This window comes from Schistocerca piceifrons, chromosome 4 (genome assembly GCF_021461385.2).
Source record: "Schistocerca piceifrons isolate TAMUIC-IGC-003096 chromosome 4, iqSchPice1.1, whole genome shotgun sequence".
Lineage (NCBI taxonomy): Eukaryota > Metazoa > Arthropoda > Insecta > Orthoptera > Acrididae > Schistocerca > Schistocerca piceifrons.
In genome coordinates, this window is record NC_060141.1 from 121,214,191 (window position 1) to 121,231,688 (window position 17,498).

The 17,498-nt window shown below is 41.8% G+C and overlaps 1 protein-coding gene across 4 annotated transcripts in view; it reads right to left on the reverse strand.

Annotated features, from left to right (window-relative positions):
• Positions 1-17,498, reverse strand: part of LOC124794696 (glycerol kinase-like) — a 164,887-nt gene that overhangs the window by 145,334 nt on the left and 2,055 nt on the right. For all 4 annotated transcript variants that reach the window (XM_047258261.1, XM_047258259.1, XM_047258258.1 and 1 more), the window contains one exon: positions 8,097-8,355. In XM_047258261.1, coding sequence (XP_047114217.1) covers positions 8,097-8,355 — 259 coding nt within the window. The remainder of the gene's footprint in view (positions 1-8,096; positions 8,356-17,498) is intronic.

Here is a 17,498-nt window from a genome sequence, read left to right on the forward strand (position 1 = left end):
TCTTTGACTGATTACCATAAGAATAACCCATTTTTACAACAATGAGTGATTGCAATTTTTTCCCAATCCAGTCAAATCCTGATAAAACAGAGCAGTGAGTTTTTGGCTAACGACTGATAACTGATATCTGTATATCTGGGCATGGTCACACTTATTTAATTAAAAAGGCAAATTATTTTAAACTCAATACTTTCGTTTCGAACAGAAGCATTACATCGCACATGGTGACACACACACACACACACACACACACACACACACACACACACACACACACACAGAGAGAGAGAGAGAGAGAGAGAGAGAGAGAGAGAGAGAGAGAGAGAGAGAGAGAGGACACTGGAGAGACTAAAACTGGAGAATCCACTGAAGAGGGCTCAACTGAGTTGATTGGGTGTGGAGGCAGGCGAGTAGCCGTATAGCAGTAGCCTGCAACCATTGACGACTTTGGTAAGAGACAAGGGATAGGCCTGCTAAAAACACAGACTGCAGATGGTGACAACGAGACATTGCGACTTGGCGATTGCAGCTCAGAGCAGATGATGACAACCAAACATCGCAACCTGAAGGTGGCAGTCTGGCATATTTTCTGTCTGGGGCCCTACACCATGTTCCAGCTAACAGTTTACCACTAACCTTATCTGGTGAGTTCAGTTAATGTAGGCAGTGAAATAGATGTGCAGTCTCGCATAAAACTATAAGGCAAAGTGTTTTGAGTGCCTGACAAGTTAGTTTAGTTATTACATATTTGCACTGTAAAGTATATAAACTACAATTAGTTATCATGTCTGAGGAAAGCTTTCATGAGGAGAACACTGGAAATTGTTACCTAAAATAGTATCAAAATCACGGTCACATTTCCAAACCATTTCTTTTGTGAACTGGTACTTTCTTCTTTCTATTTCCAGCCATATGTTTTGCGAATGCATTGGACAGATTACCTTTTTCCCAATTCACTAAGTCTATAATGTGGTGGTTTTGTTCTTGACCACTTGTAGATTTAACAAACAAAACCCATGTTTGTGCACCTGTATCAATGATAAGGACAGACTGTCTAACCATTGATTTTACCTAGCAAAATTACCTTTTCCACCTGAGCAAGTCCAGTCTTATTGGATTCACTTTGCAGAAGGGCAGCAGGGGGTGTGTGTGTGTGTGTGTGTGTGTGTGTGTGTGTTTGAAGTTTACGGGTGCTAAACAGCATGGTCATCAGCGCCCAAACGCATAAAAACAGGAACAGAGGCAGTGAAGGGACTAAGACGGACAGCAAACAAGGAGAACGGCTAAAAGACACAGACCTAACGCAGTTCCACATCCTCACAGACAGAAGCAAAACAAGAGGAGAAGAAACGCACTAAAAAAGGAAAGAAAACACAAGGAAAAGAGAACAGATACCGAAGGGAAAGAAGGAGGTAATAGTCACTGGTGGACATCTTACCTAAAATCTAGGTGAACCAGTCACCCAGCAGCACATTAAAACCCTCTCCCTAAAATCCGAGGCAACAAATTGGACAGGACACAAAACCGTAAGACCTTAACCACAGTTGTTGCGTCGTCTTGCAAAATAGAGAGCAAATCCGGTGGCAAGGAAACCACCGCCCTCTGGTCAGAGAATAAAAGACAGTCAAGTAAAATGTGACGGACAGTAATCTGGACGTCACAAGCACTGCAGATTGGGGGGTCCTCCCGCCGGAGTAAAAAACCACGTGTTGAGGGACTGTGCCCGATGCGGAGGCGAGTGAGGAGAACCTCATCCGCCTGCATGACTGGTAGGACGTACGCCATGGCCGTGTGGTGGCCTTGACCAGACGCAGCTTATTGTCACCGACTGCCAGCCACTCCTCTTCCCATTGACGCACAACACGAAAACGCAGGAGGGAGGTAAGAGCATGGAGGGGGACGGCACATTCAACAACGTGAGGGAGGGAACATGCATCTTTGGCAGCCACATCCGCCAGTTCGTTTCCCCTAATACCCACGTGCCCCGGCACCCAGCAGAAAGAAACCTCCTCCTCCTGCCGTTGCAGGTGGAGTAGGGCATCATGGATGTTCTGGATGACCGTATCCGCTGGGTACAAGTGTTTCATAGTCTCAAGGGCACTCAGGGAGTCAGAACAGATGAGGAACTTAAGACTGGGAACACATCTCATCTGCTCCAACGCCTGCAAGATCGCAAACAATTCGGTATCAAAGATGGTAAACGCCGCAGGAAACCGGAACTTGACGACTCAATCAGGGAAAACAACAGCACAACCAACAGAGTCCCCCTGTTTAGAGCCATCTGTAAATACTGGTACATGGTCCGGATTCTGGTGTAAAAGATCGGAAAATAAGGAGGTAAAAACAAACGCAGGAGTGCAGCTCCTCCGGTACTCCGACAAGTCTAAAAGGACGCTGGGCCTCTGGAGCAACCAGGGAGGCAGACGAGTAAAACCTTGTCGTTGGGGGGCCACACGCTCCACACCAAGGGACTCAAGCAAATGCTTGGCACGAATCCCAAATGGTCTCGTTGCCCAGGGACGACTGGAAAAAGAGACATTCCATAGGCGGTCGGGCAACGGTAGGGTACGCAGGGGAGGTAGGACAGGCAAGGAATTGACACACCCGTCGCACCATGAGGAGTTTCCGCCAGATGGCGAGCGGCGGTTTCCCTGCCTCAGCACACAGGCTGGGAATGGGACTGGTACGGAAGGCACCAGTGGCCAGCCTGATACCCTCATGGTGTACTGCGTCAAGAATCTTCAGATACGAAGGCCTTGCTGACGCATATACGGTGCAACCATAGTCAAGACGCGATCAGACGAAAGCCCTATAAAATTGCAGCAGACGCGCCCGATCTGCTCCCCAGGACCGATGGCTCAGACACTTCAAAATATTCAGTGCCTTCAGGGCCCGCACCTTGAGGTCTTTAAGGTGAGGCAACCACGACAACTTCGAATCAAAAGTGAGGCCCAGGAACCTCACAGTGTCTCTAAAAGGAAGAATGGTGTCCCTCAGACGCAATTCAGGAGAGGTAAAAAGACGTCGAGAACGATTAAAATGAACACACACACATTTGTCTGCAGAAAAGGTAAAACCCGTCTGCGCAGTCCATGGCAGCAGGGAGCAGTGGCAGGATTACTCCCATTCGTTTTTCCCAGATTTGCTTTCCTTTGAGCACTCAGCAGCCTATTTGCTTAGTCAAGAAACTTGTAGACATGGGCAATTTGCTCTCTTGTGTTCAATCTTTCAATAATAGGCACATGACAATGCTAAACACTCAGGAGCCTTGTAGCCCGGCCATCTGCAACAAGTGCAGAGCACTTCAGCAATGAATGCACATCTACTGGGTTTACCCGGGTGGAACAGCGGATGAACTGCCAGGACTCCTCACGTAGAAATGCAAGTTGTACTTGGCAAAGCACACTTCATCTCAGCACTTATGTGTGGGTCAATCTCATAAACAAATACATCTACAAACCGAGCATCTGCTTTGCTGAGTGGTAGCTCATTCTCTTCATCATTGTCCCATGGTGCATGCATACAGCGTGATACTGCTCTCTTTCGGTTAGCAAAATGCTCTAAATCATCTCCAGACTTTTGATTCAGGATGGAAAGTTTTTCTCTACAGCAGATAATATGCTTATCTCTGCGTCTACCAATTAGCCCTTTTGCAACAATGTCAAATGCGCTGGTATTTTGCAGTCTTTCCACAGAATTTACATAAGCACATGCCTCCAGCAACTCCTACCAACAATTCATAACCCCATGCCGAAATTTTCTCTGTCTCCACTAAATTCTGTATGAAAGTGTAGATTTTTTGCCGGTGTACCTGAGTAAGTGGGAACCCACAAACCCATTGCAAGATCAAGTACTAAGCAGTATGGTACCAGGCATGGGAACCCAGGATATGAGGAAGCAAGGCTAACAGCAGGCACAGTGCTGCTTCGTGGCATCACATTCATTAATGCCTCATTCAGACGCCTTCGCAGATCTTCATTCTCCACTGTGAGTTGCTCCAGCCTTGCTTGCATTTCTGGATCCATTTCCAGCTAGCCCTATGACCTAGTGGTGAACATCCCTTTGAACTACAAGCATCAAACAAACAACCAAAAAGTCTTTGGTGGCAGCTATTGGTGATATCTCTGGCAGTATTGGCCCAGGTGGCATCATCTCCCTAAAAGCAAAGTTGGTGACTTATACTTGCTGATAGATGAAACAACATGGCAGTGTCAAGCAGCAGCACATCGTTTCCTACGCTAGGGTGGGTCATAGTACCTGCACCACGGCCTTGTGTAAAAGTGACAGAGGAGGCTGGGAGGTTGGATGGCGTCATACAGAATCAGTGGCAACAGCTCAAGGTAGACTGTGGCATGCAGCCCGAAATGACTGCACTAACCCCTCGTCTATTGCATCGCAGCACAGAGCCAGACAGCCCTACACAAGAATTTCACACATCCACTCGTGGCTTCGTAATTTGTACGTAGAACTTCAAATCTGAAAACTGGATGAATTCGGAATTCTGATTCTGATGCCAGTTTGTACACCCCGTCAGTGGTGAAATTATGACTGGAAAGTGGTGTGGGCCTGTAATTAATATACAGTACTCAGGTTTAGAAAAGAAACAGCTTCTTTGCTAATAGGGATTACATGGTGAGGATTGCTGAAGGCAATATAATGGTAAGAGAGATTTAGGAACCAGGTTTTAAATTGTAAGACATTTTCAGGGGCAGATGTAAACTCTAAACACAATATATCAGTTATGAACTGCAGATTAAAACTGAAGAAACTGCAAAAAGGTGGTAATTTAAAGAGATGGGATCTGGATAAACTGAAAGAAACAGAGGTTGTACAGAGTTTCAGAGAGAGCATTACAGAACAATTGAAAAGAATGGGGAAAGAAATACAGCAGAAAAAGAATGGGTAGCTTTGAGAGATGAAATAGTAAAGGCAGCAGAGGATGTAGTAGGTAAAAAGATTAGGACTACTAGAAATCCATGGGTAATGGAAGAGATTTTGAATTTAACTGATGAAAGGAGAAAATATAAACATGCAGTAACTGAAGTAGGCAAAAAGGAATACAAATGTCTCAAAAATGAGATCGACAGGAAGTGCAAAATGGCTAAGCAGGGATGGCTGGAGGACAAATGTAAGGATGTATCACTAGGGTAAGATAGACACTGCCTACAGGAAAATTAAAAGAGATCTTTGGAGAAAAGAGAACCACTTGTATGAATATCAAGAGCTCAGATGGAAAACCTGTTCTAAGCAAAGAAGGTTGTTGTTTGTTGGTTTGAGGAAGGAGACCAGACAGCGAGGTCATCGGTCTCATCGGACAGGGAAGGAAGTCGGCCGTGCCCTTTGAAAGGAACCATCCCGGCATTTGCCTGGAGTGATTTAGGGAAATCACGGAAAACCTAAATCTGGATGGCCGGACGCGGGATTGAACCGTCGTCCTCCCGAATAGCAAAGAAGGGAAAGCAGAAAGGTGGAAGGAGTACATAGAGGGTCTATACAAGGGCTATGTACTTGAGGGCAATATTACAGAAATGGAAGAGGACGTAGATAAAGATGAAATGGGAGATATGATAGTGCGTGAAGAATTTGACAGAGCACTGAAAGACCTAAGTCGAAACAAGGCCCCGGGAGTAGACAACATTCCATTAGAACTACTGATAGCCTTGGGTGAGCAAGATGTATGACACAGGTGAAATACCCTCACACTTCAAGAAGAATATAATAATTCCAATGTCACAGAAACCAGGTGTTGACAGGTGTGAAAATTACTGAACCATCAGTTTAATAAGTCACGGCTGCAAAATATTAACAAGAATTGTTTACAGACAAATGGAAAAACTGGTAGAAGCCAAGCTCGGGGAGGATCAGTTTAGATTCCTTAGAAATGTTGGAACACATGAGGCAATACTGACGCTACGACTTATCTTCGAAGATAGAGTAAGGAAAGGCAAACCTACATTTCTAGGATTTGGAAACTTAGAGAAGGCTTTTGACATTATTGATTGGAATATTCTGTTTCAAATTCTGTGGCAGAGGTAAAATACAGGGAGCGAAAGGCTATTTACAATTTGTACAGAAACCAGACGGCAGTTATAATAGTCGAGGGGCATGAAAGGGAGGCAGTGGTTGGGAAGGGAGTGAGACAGGGTTGTAGCCTATCCCCGAGGTTATTCAATCTGTATATTGAGCAGGCAGTAAAGGAAACAAAAGAAAAATTTCGAGTAGGTACTAAAATCCATGAAGCAGAAATACTAACTTTGCGGTTTGCCGATGACATTGTAATTCTGTCACAGACAGCAAAGGACCTGGAAGAGCAGTTGAACGTAATGGACAGTGTCTTGAAAGGAGGATATGAGATGGACATCAACAAAAGCAAAATGAGAATAATGGAATGTAGTCGAATTAAATCAGGTGATGCTGAGGGAAACAGATTAGGAAACGAGTCACTTAAAAGTAGTAAATGAGTTTTGCTATTTAGGGAGCAAAATAACTGACGATGGTCGAAGTAGAGAGGATATAAAATGTAGACTGGCAATGGCAAGGAAAGTATTTCTGAAGACGAGACATTTGTTAACATCAAGTATTGATTTAAGTGTCAGAAAGTCACTTCTGAAAGCATTTGTATGGAGTGTAGCTAAGTATGGAATTGAAACATGGATGATAACAAGTTTAGACAAGAGAATAGAAGCTTTCAAAATATGGTGCTACAGAAGAATGCTGAAGATTAGATGGGTAGATCACATAACTAATGAGGAGATACTGATTAGAATTGGGGACAAGAGGAATTTGTGGCACAACTTGATTAGAAGAAGGGATCAGTTGGTAGGACATGTTCAGAGGCATCACGGGACTACCCATTTAGTATTGGAGGGCAGTTTGAAGGCTACAAATCATAGAGGGAGACCAAGAGACGAATACACTAAGCAGATTTAGAAGGACGTAAGTTGCAGTAGTTACTTGGAGATGAAGAAGCTTGCATAGTATAGAGTAGCATTGAGGGCTGCATCAAACCAGTCTGTGGACTGACCACCATAACAACAACAATATATTATTCATTGACTTGTAACAGAGGCAGTGCCCAGCATTTCAAAACACTTGCAGTCTGAAAAATCAGTACCAATCAGTAGTGATGTACCACAGTAATTTTCAATTATTGGCACTTTATATGCTTTCTGATTTCTTTATGTATGTAATTTCTTTATTTTTGTATCCATAGCCTTTACTGACAGTTAATCTTATTTGTTACAACAAATAAATCAAAGATTTATGCTCATAATAAGCAGTTAAGGCTGAAAGTTACAGACATGTTTGATTGCAAAGATTATTAATAAACTCAATTAAATGGAAAAGAAAGACCTCTATCAGGCTCATGTGATGCTATATGCATTACACCAAACAAGTTCTAGCATGGGGAAGTATATTACCAAAAAACACACTATCAGTCATATAGAAAGTTCATAACATCGTGAAACAAATCATGAAAAACCTATTAAAACATTTCTCAAACAATGACACTGCAGTGCGCCTAATAACATAGCAAAATACTGCATATGGTAGAAAGTAGATTAACAAACCTCCATCAAAATAGTACACCAAAGACACAATGAGATGCCTGAGTTCAGAAAGAAAGTGTAACTAATTGTAGGTGCTTATGGTTATTTTCAGGAGGGTTGCCCAGAAAGATTAACTGTACTTCTGTCGGCAACAGATGCTTCGAGACTTTGCACAAGTGTTTGTGAATGTTCCCCACAGTTTCTTTCTCTGCAGTGAGAAATTCAATGACAGCATGTTGCCTATAATGTACATCACCTACAGATGCCATTTTGAAACCATCCTGCGGCTGCTCTATCTGTCGGAAACAACAAACAATTAGCGTGCTCACTCAGGAAACTTCAAATAATACACACATAATGTTTTGCTTTCATAGCATTGTTTTCAGCTGAGAAAAAAAAATGTGGTGCATCGCTTTCTGAGCAACCGCCATAGATAATGTAAAGACTGTTGTAGTTTATAAAAAGGTGAGAGATTAGGAATTGCATTGTCTCTCATTCAACTTCAAAATTGGCACAAGTTAAAATGATACACGTTTTTAAACTTACCTATTGCATTGTACAAAGGCTTTCCAGATTTTGGGTCCCATACTATGGTTGTCTCCCTCTGATTTGTTATTCCAATGGCCACAATGTCAGCAGGATCAATGTCCAGCTTCTTCAGATTCTCTACAGTCTCATTTATACATTCCTTCACTGCAGATAAAATTGCTACTGGATCCTGTTCAACCCATCCCTCACGAGGGCAGTCTTGTGCTATATGGATCTGGTGATATGTTAGAACTTCTGCAGTCCGCGCAGAAAATACCTGTATACGAAAAACTCATAATAGGACATAAACAATAAATTGTAATTGAGAAAAAACAGTAAATCTTTTGCCAATAAAAAACCAATTATACACATTTGATTTCCAGAGTCCTCAAATTTAACTCACTGTGTGTGAATACAATACTGTAGTCATGGGAGGAAACAAATAATGTAAGGAGCAAAGATGTATAGCTGAGTCACTGAGTGGTGGACTAGGGTGTCAACAAGACTGAACCTGAAGCTAAGCTTCTGGACAGTGAACTTCTTTGATGTTAACAGACTAACGCCACCCTCTCCTCCATATGCGCAGTCGCTTGCGCACGCACGCGCACACGCACACGCGCACACACACACACACACACACACACACACACACACACACGACAGCCAGAGACCAGCTTGTCGAATTAGCTCACAGAAAATTGATTGATTGACTGATTGATTGATTGAGACAGAGAGAGAGAGAGAGAGAGAACCGTGGGCGGGGGGAGGGGGGGGGGGGGGGGGAGCACGCACGCACACCTATCTACACTTCAATCATTGAGTGAGTGATTACGATTACTGCTGCCACATCAAATAGAATCAATCTACGCAGGACATCTGCTCAACACATTCCCTATTTTCCTGTTGTCACTATATTCAAAGCACAGGACTCAGGTGCAATAAAAGCATGTTATTTATGGCAAGGATCTCAAATGCCTTTACTCTCAACATAAGAAAGAACATGTTAATCTATTTGTTACAACTTCCTGACTCTGCTCAGAGTTTCTTTTCCATAACTTGACATCTGATCTACCCAACCCAATCTAAAATAGTTTCAATGCAGCACCGAGTGGGCAACAATAATATCTTGAAAGACAAACATTAAATTTTCTCCTTCTGTCTTGAACACCAACAGGTATATATTTTTCCATAAATGACTGTATAAATATTCTCGTACACTGTACTGGCCCGAAAAACACCAAAACAAATATTCAATTTGAAACTGAACAAGAACTCTGACATCTGCTCAGTTTAACTCAAAAAAGAAATGCAGTTTGTGCAATACACAGCTTCCCACATTTTTCTCTTAATCTTGTTAACAAGAGGTGTCAAGCTAAAAGAATTTTTCTTCATCTTGCTAAGGCATTTGTTATAGTTACAGTATCCTGCTGCAAAAAATTTGTACCTAAGAAAAAAGGGTAATTTCTCATACTTTCTTTAAAAGTCATCTTAAAAACTGAAAGTTAGCTGCTCAGTTCTTTGGATCATTATTGTGATCTCTCACTATGATATGGAACAATTCAATTTTACATTTATATTGCATATTGTTCCCAGAAGTGTGACGGGCTCAAAGACTTCTTAAGTAACAGAGACCAGTTCATTGCATTCAGTGGTGAGTGTTCATCCAATGCAAGGGTATCATCAGGAGTACCCCAGTGAAGTGTAATAAGACCACTCCTCTTCTCCATATACATAAATGATCTAATGGACAGTGTGAGCTGCAATCTGTGACCATGTGCTGATAATGATGGGGTGTAGAGGGAGCTGCCACAGCTGAGTGATTGTAGGAGGATATAAGGTGACTTAGACAAAATTTTAGTTTGTGTGATGATTGGCAGCTAGCTCTAAATGTACAAAAATGTAAGTTAATGCACATTAGCAGGAAAAGCAATTTCACAATGTTCAAATACAATATTAATAGTGTGTTTCCTGATGCAAATGTGTCAATTAAATATCTAGGCATAATGCTGCAAAGTGATATGATATGGAACGATTCTGCAAGGACTGTTGTACGTAAGGTGAATGGCCAACTTCACTTTATTGGGAGAATATATAAAGCAGACTGCACATAGAACACTAATGTGAGTAATTCTTGATTACTGTTCATATGTCTGGGATCCACACTAGGTCGGATAAAAGGAAGGTATCAAAGCAACTCAGGTGCAGGCCACAAGATATTTTACTGGTAGGTTCGATCAACATGCAAGGATTATAGAGGTGCTTCAGGAACTCAAATGTAAATCCCTGGAGGGAAAGAAACATTCTTTTTGAAGAACAATGTTGAGAAAATTCAAAGAACCAGCATTTGAAGCTGACATCAGAATGATTGTACTGCACCAATGTACAATTTGCATAAGAACCATGGAGATAAGAGAAATCAGAGCTCACGTGGAGACAAATAAGACAGTCATTTTTCCCGCACTCTATTTATGAGAGGAATGGGAAAGGAAATGGTTAGTTGATGTGCTAGGTACCCTCTGCCACCATACAGTGGCTTGTGGAATATGTATGTAGATGCAGAGGTTTAGAAACCCTAAACCTTACCAGCCCTTTTCCTTTAGCTACTGACTCCGAAAACCTGCACATTCCCATAATTTTATGTGTGTTTTCTCCTGCCACTCTCCAAATATTTATTTATGCATTTATTTTTCCTAACAAGATTTAAGCCTTCAGCCTATTCCTTCATCTTACAAGGAAGAATCTTCCACCACCAGGATGACAACAACAACAACAACAACAACAACAACAGTTGTATTGAGTACAGTCTGAAAAAACAACATTCTTGACAAGTGCAAATAATGAAATGTTAACAGATATGCATGACAGCAGGGCATAAAGAATGAAAAGAACTTAATTGGTTTGAGGAAGAGCAAGGAATAGCCTATTGTTAGCAGAAGAGAGAGAAAGGACAATGAGGGGGACAGAAATACATAGGGGAATAGATAAGTAAAAGCATGTTGTTAATCCGATATAAATACTGGTTCGCTGTTGCTCAAGACAATAGGTTGGATATACTGATGGGGAAACTACATGGATGATAACAGGAAAAGCTTTAGGCCTACTCTCTTCTTGAATGCAGCGTGTATTTGGAACAAGTGCAGGTTACCAGGTAGTCTGTTGCTCTGAGACATGGCTGGAATGAAAGCAATGGAGAGAAAATTAGTTTTACAGAAGTAGAGCAAAGATGCTGGCTCTACCAGATCTAATATTACAGTTAATAAATAACTATAAGTATTTGACATTTAGGAAAGGTGTTGAGGACACCAGAGACTAAAAACAGAATGTGTGTGTAAATCACATCACCTATCTGGTTGCAGATGTATACTACATTTATACACCTGAAATGAGCATATGGAGAACTGATATGTTCAAACAACCAAATGTCACATTATCTCACACAAGCACACAGGGCTCAATCAAGCCATCTGAAGTTTTGCCTATTTATGTGGTGTTGAACTACATTGTAGTAGTAGAGATTCAGCAAGAATAATGATGGGGCAAAATTTGGTTTTATTTTAGATGGGGCTTTTTTTTATGTCTCAGCTGCATATAGACAGGAAAGAAAGATTACCTGCATGCAGTTTTTTCTTCTCAGATTACATGCTCATCCAGGATTATTGCGAGATCTACTATTGTTTCTTGATAGTGTAATTGGGTAACTTCAGAGAGTATGGGAAGACCTGCTTTGCAGAAATGTTCACTGATCAACAGTCATTGTGATTAAGGACAACTGTGGCTTACTAGGGTTCAGTTTTGAGACCAAGGTTTAGTGCTTGTTATACTGAAAAAATGTCATCATTCATTCCTAATATGGTAGAAGCCATCTGTTCTTAGGTTTGGCAACGGATACAATTGTATGTCACCAACACACAAGTGATAGTTACAAGCTGGCCGTGTGGTATCGCCCGCTCTGCCTGTGAGTGGACATGTGGCCACTCCTTCAGCAAGGTCCGAGCAGGCACACGGGGGGGAGGGGTTTATTAGTGATTGGGAGCTCCAACGTTAGGCAGGTGATGGAGCCGCTTAGGGAAATAGTGGAAAGGTCGGGGAAGAAGGCCAGTGTTCACTCTGTCTGCTTGCCGGGGGGTCTCATCCTAGATGTGGAGAAGGCCCTGCTGGCGGCAATAGAGAGCACTGGGTGCACCCGACTGCAAATTGTTGCTCATGTCGGCACCAATGACTTCTCCTATCTGGGTTCAGAGGTCATCCTCAGTTCATACAGACGGTTGGCGGAGTTGGTGAAGGCGGAAAGCCTCTCTCGCGGGGTGGAATCTGAGCTAACTACTTGTAGTATCGTCCCCAGAACCGATCGCGGTCCTATGGTTTGGAGCCGTGTGGAAAGCTTAAACCAGAGGCTCAGATGATTCCGCGGAGATCTGGGGTACAAATTTCTCGACCTCCGCTATCGGGTGGAGAAATATAGGGTCCCCCTGAATAGGTCAGGCGTGCACTACACACAGGAAGTGGCTACAAGGGTAGCGGAGTACATGTGGAGTGCACATGTGGGTTTTTCAGGTTAGAGAATTCCCTCCCTAGGCCCGACAAGACGCCTCCTGAGACGCAGCAAGGTAGGAGTAGGCAAAATGCAACAGGGAATAACAATATTAATGCGCTAATAGTAAACTGCAGGAGCGTCTATAGAAAGGTCCCAGAACTACTCTCATTAATAAACGGTCACAACGCCCATATAGTACTAGGGACAGAAAGTTGGCTGAAACCAGACGTAAACAGTAATGAAATTCTAAACTCAGATTGGAATGTATACCGCAGAGACAGGCTGGACAGTGAAGGGGGAGGCGTGTTTATAGCAATAAGAAGTGTAATAGTATCGAAGGAAATTGACGGAGATCCAAAATGTTAAAGCAGGCTCAGACATGGTAATTGGATGTCTCTATAGGCCCCCTGGCTCAGCACCTGTTGTGGCTGAGCACCTGAAGGATAATTTGGATAATATTTAGAGTAGATTTCCCCACCATGTTATAGTTCTGGGTGGAGATTTTAATTTGCCGGATATAGGCTGCGAGACTCAACGTTCATAATGGGTGGCAGGGACAAAGAATCCAGTGAAATTTTTTCTAAATGCTTTATCTGAAAACTACCTTGAGCATTTAAACAGAGAACCAACTCGTGGCGATAACATATTAGACCTTCTGCTGACACACAGACCCGAACTATTTGAAACAGTTAACAGAGAACAGGGAATCAGCGATCATAAAGCGGTTACTGCATCGATGATTTCAGCCGTAAATAGAAATATTAAAAAAGGTAGGAAGATTTTTCTGTTTACCAAAAGTGACAAAAAGCAGATTACAGAGTAACTGACGGCTCAACACAAAAGTTTTGTCTCAAGTACAGATAGTGTTGAGGATCAGTGGACAAAGTTCAAAACCAACGTACAATACGCGTTAGATGAGTATGTGCCAAGCAAGATCGTAAGAGATGGAAAAGAGCCACCGTGATACAACAACCGAGTTAGAAAACTGCTGCAGAAGCAAAGGGAACTTCACAGCAAACATAAACATTGCCAAAGCCTTGCAGACAAACAAAAAATACGCGAAGCGAAATGTAGTGTGAGGAGGGCTATGCGACAGGCGTTCAATGAATTCGATAGTAAAGTTCTACGTACTGACTTGGCAGAAAATCCTAAGAAATTTTGGTCTATGCCAAAGCGGTAGGTGGATCAAAAAAAAAATGTCCAGCACTGTGACCAAAATGGTACTGAAACAGAGGATGACAGACTAAAGGCCGAAATACTTCTTCCAAAGCTGTTTCACAGAGGAAGACTGCACTGTAGTTCCTTCCCTAGATTGTCGCACAGATGACAAAATGGTAGATATCGAAATAGATGACAGAGGGATAGAGAAACAATTAAAATCGCTCAAAAGAGGAAAGGCCGCTGGACCTGATGAGATACCAGTTCGATTTTACACAGAGTACGCGAAGGAACTTGCCCCCCTTCTTGCAGCGGTGTACCGAAGGTCTCTAGAAGAGCGTAGCGTTCCAAAGGATTGGAAAAGGCCACAGGTCATCCCTGTTTTCAAGAAGGGACGTCGAACAGATGTGCAGAACTATAGACCTATATCTCTAACGTCGTTCAGTTGTAGAATTTTGGAACACGTATTATGTTCGTGTATAATGACTTTTCTGGAGACTACAAATCTACTTTGTAGGAATCAGCATGGGTTTCGAAAAAGGCGATCGCGTGAAACTCAGCTCACGCTATTCGTCCATGAGACTGAGGGCAATGACACGGGTTCCCAGGTAGATGCCGTGTTTCTATACTTCCGCAAGGCGTTCAATACAGTTCCCTACAGTCGAACAAAGTAAGAGCATATGGACTATCAGACCAATTGTGTGATTGGATTGAAGAGTTCCTAGATAACAGAACGCAGCATGTCATTCTCAATGGAGAGAAGTATTCCGAAGTAAGAGTGATTTCAGGTGTGCTGCAGGGGAGTGTCGTAGGACCGTTGCTATTCACAATATACATAAATGACCTTGTGGATGACATCAGAAGTTCACTAAGGGTTTTTGTGGATGATGCTGTGGTATATCGAGAGGTTGTAACAATGGAAAATTGTACTGAAGTGCAGGAGGATCTGCAGCGAATTGACGCATGGTGCAGGGAATGGCAATTGAATCTCAATCTAGACAAGTGTAATGTGCTGCAAATACATAGAAAGAAAGATCCCTAAACATTTAGCTACAATATAGCAGGTCACCAGCTGGAAGCAGTTAATTCCATAAATTATCTGGGAGTATGCAATAGGAGTGATTTAAAATGGAATGACCATATAAAATTAATCGTTGGTAAATCAGATGCCAGACTGAGATTCATTGGAAGAATCCTAAGGAAATGCAATCCGAAAACAAAGGAAGTAGGTTACAGTACGCTTGTTCGCCCACTGCTTGAATACTGCTCAGCAGTGTGGGATCCATACCAGATAGGGTTGATAGAAGAGATAGAGAAGATCCAACGGACAGCAGCGAGCTTCGTTACAGGATCATTTAGTAAACGCAAAAGCGTTACGCAGATGATAGATAAACTCCAGTGGAAGACTCTGCAGGAGAGACGCTCAGCAGCTCGGTACGGGCTTTTGTTGAAGTTTCGAGAACATACCTTCACCGAGGAGTCAAGCAGTATATTGCTCCCTCCTAGGTATATCTCGCGAAGAGACCATGAGGATAAAATCAGAGAGATTAGAGCCCACACAGAGGCATACCGACAATCCTTCTTTCCACGAACAATACGGGACTGGAATAGAGGGAGAACTGATAGAGGTACTCAAGGTACCCTCCGCCACACACCATCAGGTGGCTTGCAGAGTATGGATGTAGATGTAGAAGATATCACAAATGGCACAAACCACAGAGGTAGTGATGCTACTGATTCTTTTCTAGTTACTAAGGCAGGATTTCTACAGATTTTCAGAGGATCAAATTCATGACTTTTCCATTACCTCTTTATTTAAATTCGTGACCCCTTGAAAATGCATGTGTACAATGACAAACACATTAGTTTTTAATGAACGTAAAGGATAATACTTATGACTCAAACTAGCTACAGCATTCATTTCATTCACAGAAAACTAATAGGGCCTACTGTTATGCCATTTACCTGTAGAGGATTGGTGTGTGTCACAGAAACACGTAATGAAATGGTTAACAATGCCTTCTGAGCTAATGTTAACCATTTTCTAGTATGCATTTCTGTTCGCCATGCACCATGCTCGTAACATCTCATGTGGCATAAAGAAATCAAACTTTAAAAGAAAAACAGCAGATACAACAACAAGCTACCATGTACTAATAAATCATGGGAAGTATTTCAGCCAGCACGAAAGTAGTTTTGCTCTGATCATCATTAACGCCTTTAAAATGATATTAAAATTACAGTAGTTTTATATTAATAATTGAAGACCTTTAAAAAACACGCGGGTTCAAGAGACTTACATAGAAGAGGGAGTGAACAGAATTAAAAAACAGCTTTTCCAACTGACGCTCTTCCACTAACACATTAGACTGCAGGGCCATTTTGGGCAGAGCTATATTTTACATGTTGTTTCCAATATGTGCGTACACCTCATACAACTGTGTGTTAATGATACCATACCTCAAAATTTCTTCCCCTACCCCTTAAGGTTCCAAACCACCGCTGAAAAGGCTGTGTTGACATGTCTTGCACGGATGAACATAGAAGTTCCTTATAGGTAAAAAGACTTCTTCAGAATTCTGTTGAATCTTTATATTACCGGTATTGTTTATTACATTGACTGTTGGATACAACATTTTTGGAGTTAGAATTAACTTTCTACTCCCTTTAGGAACCACACTTGATTGGCACACAAAAAATTCATGACCACTCACTGAATTTCATTACGGCTACGACCAACAAACACCCTGTAATGGCATCTTCTGCCACACAATAGGTAATATTTAATGTTTATCAGGAGAGGTAAGTCACATGTAAGTCTCATTAATAGTATTACAGTGCAAGTACAATGGGCCCCATGACTTTGTTGAGTTTTTGTAAGTTAGTTCCTTTCCAACACCACTGGGACCAATGCCAGTAACTGTTCGTACTTCAATAGCATGCCATTTAAAATAGTGCTAAAATTACCACTACTTCAATTGGTTAATGAATACTTGAAAAAAAACTGAATAATTCAACCTTCAGTTTGCAACTGTTGATATTATTCACTCAGCTTCTGCACTACTGAGTATTGTGTGAATAAGACTTTTTTGCAGAACTAATTTTCTTGACATACAAATTAAATCAACGACGGCCACACGAAACCTTTACAACGAGTGAGAGTTGGTTGTTTCCTTTAATAACTGTTTATCTCCTTCCTTGGAACATCGATAGTTATTACTATTACTGTACAATACATTTGTGCAAAGTCTTTCGACATAACTCTGCTGCAAAACTGAATGTATGTTCTGTGCAGTGTCCTTGCAGCAAGAAATGGTTCAGTTAACATCTTTCATTCTGGAAACATCTTTCATTCTGGAAACATCTTTCTAGTCCAAATTGCACACTTTTCATTAAATGTACTGTGCTACAACAGGCAACATTAGTATCACCATAATTATACTTGCTTTAACTATTTCACCTGGGAACTATTTTTTTCAAAATGTTTCTTTGCTAATCACTTTCACTTAAGTAACAGTTGCCCTCTACATCCCTACCATATTTTTCAGTGAACAAACAGCAAACAACTTGTTAGCTTGTTTGTTCAATTTATGAAACAGACAAAACTTTCCACACACTTAGCCTGAGGCCTTGGTTAGGTTGGAAGGAATTTTGGTCGAGAGTTGGCACAGCCAACATATGTAACTCCAAAATAAAAGTTTTGACAATGGAATGCTCTGTAGTGCATG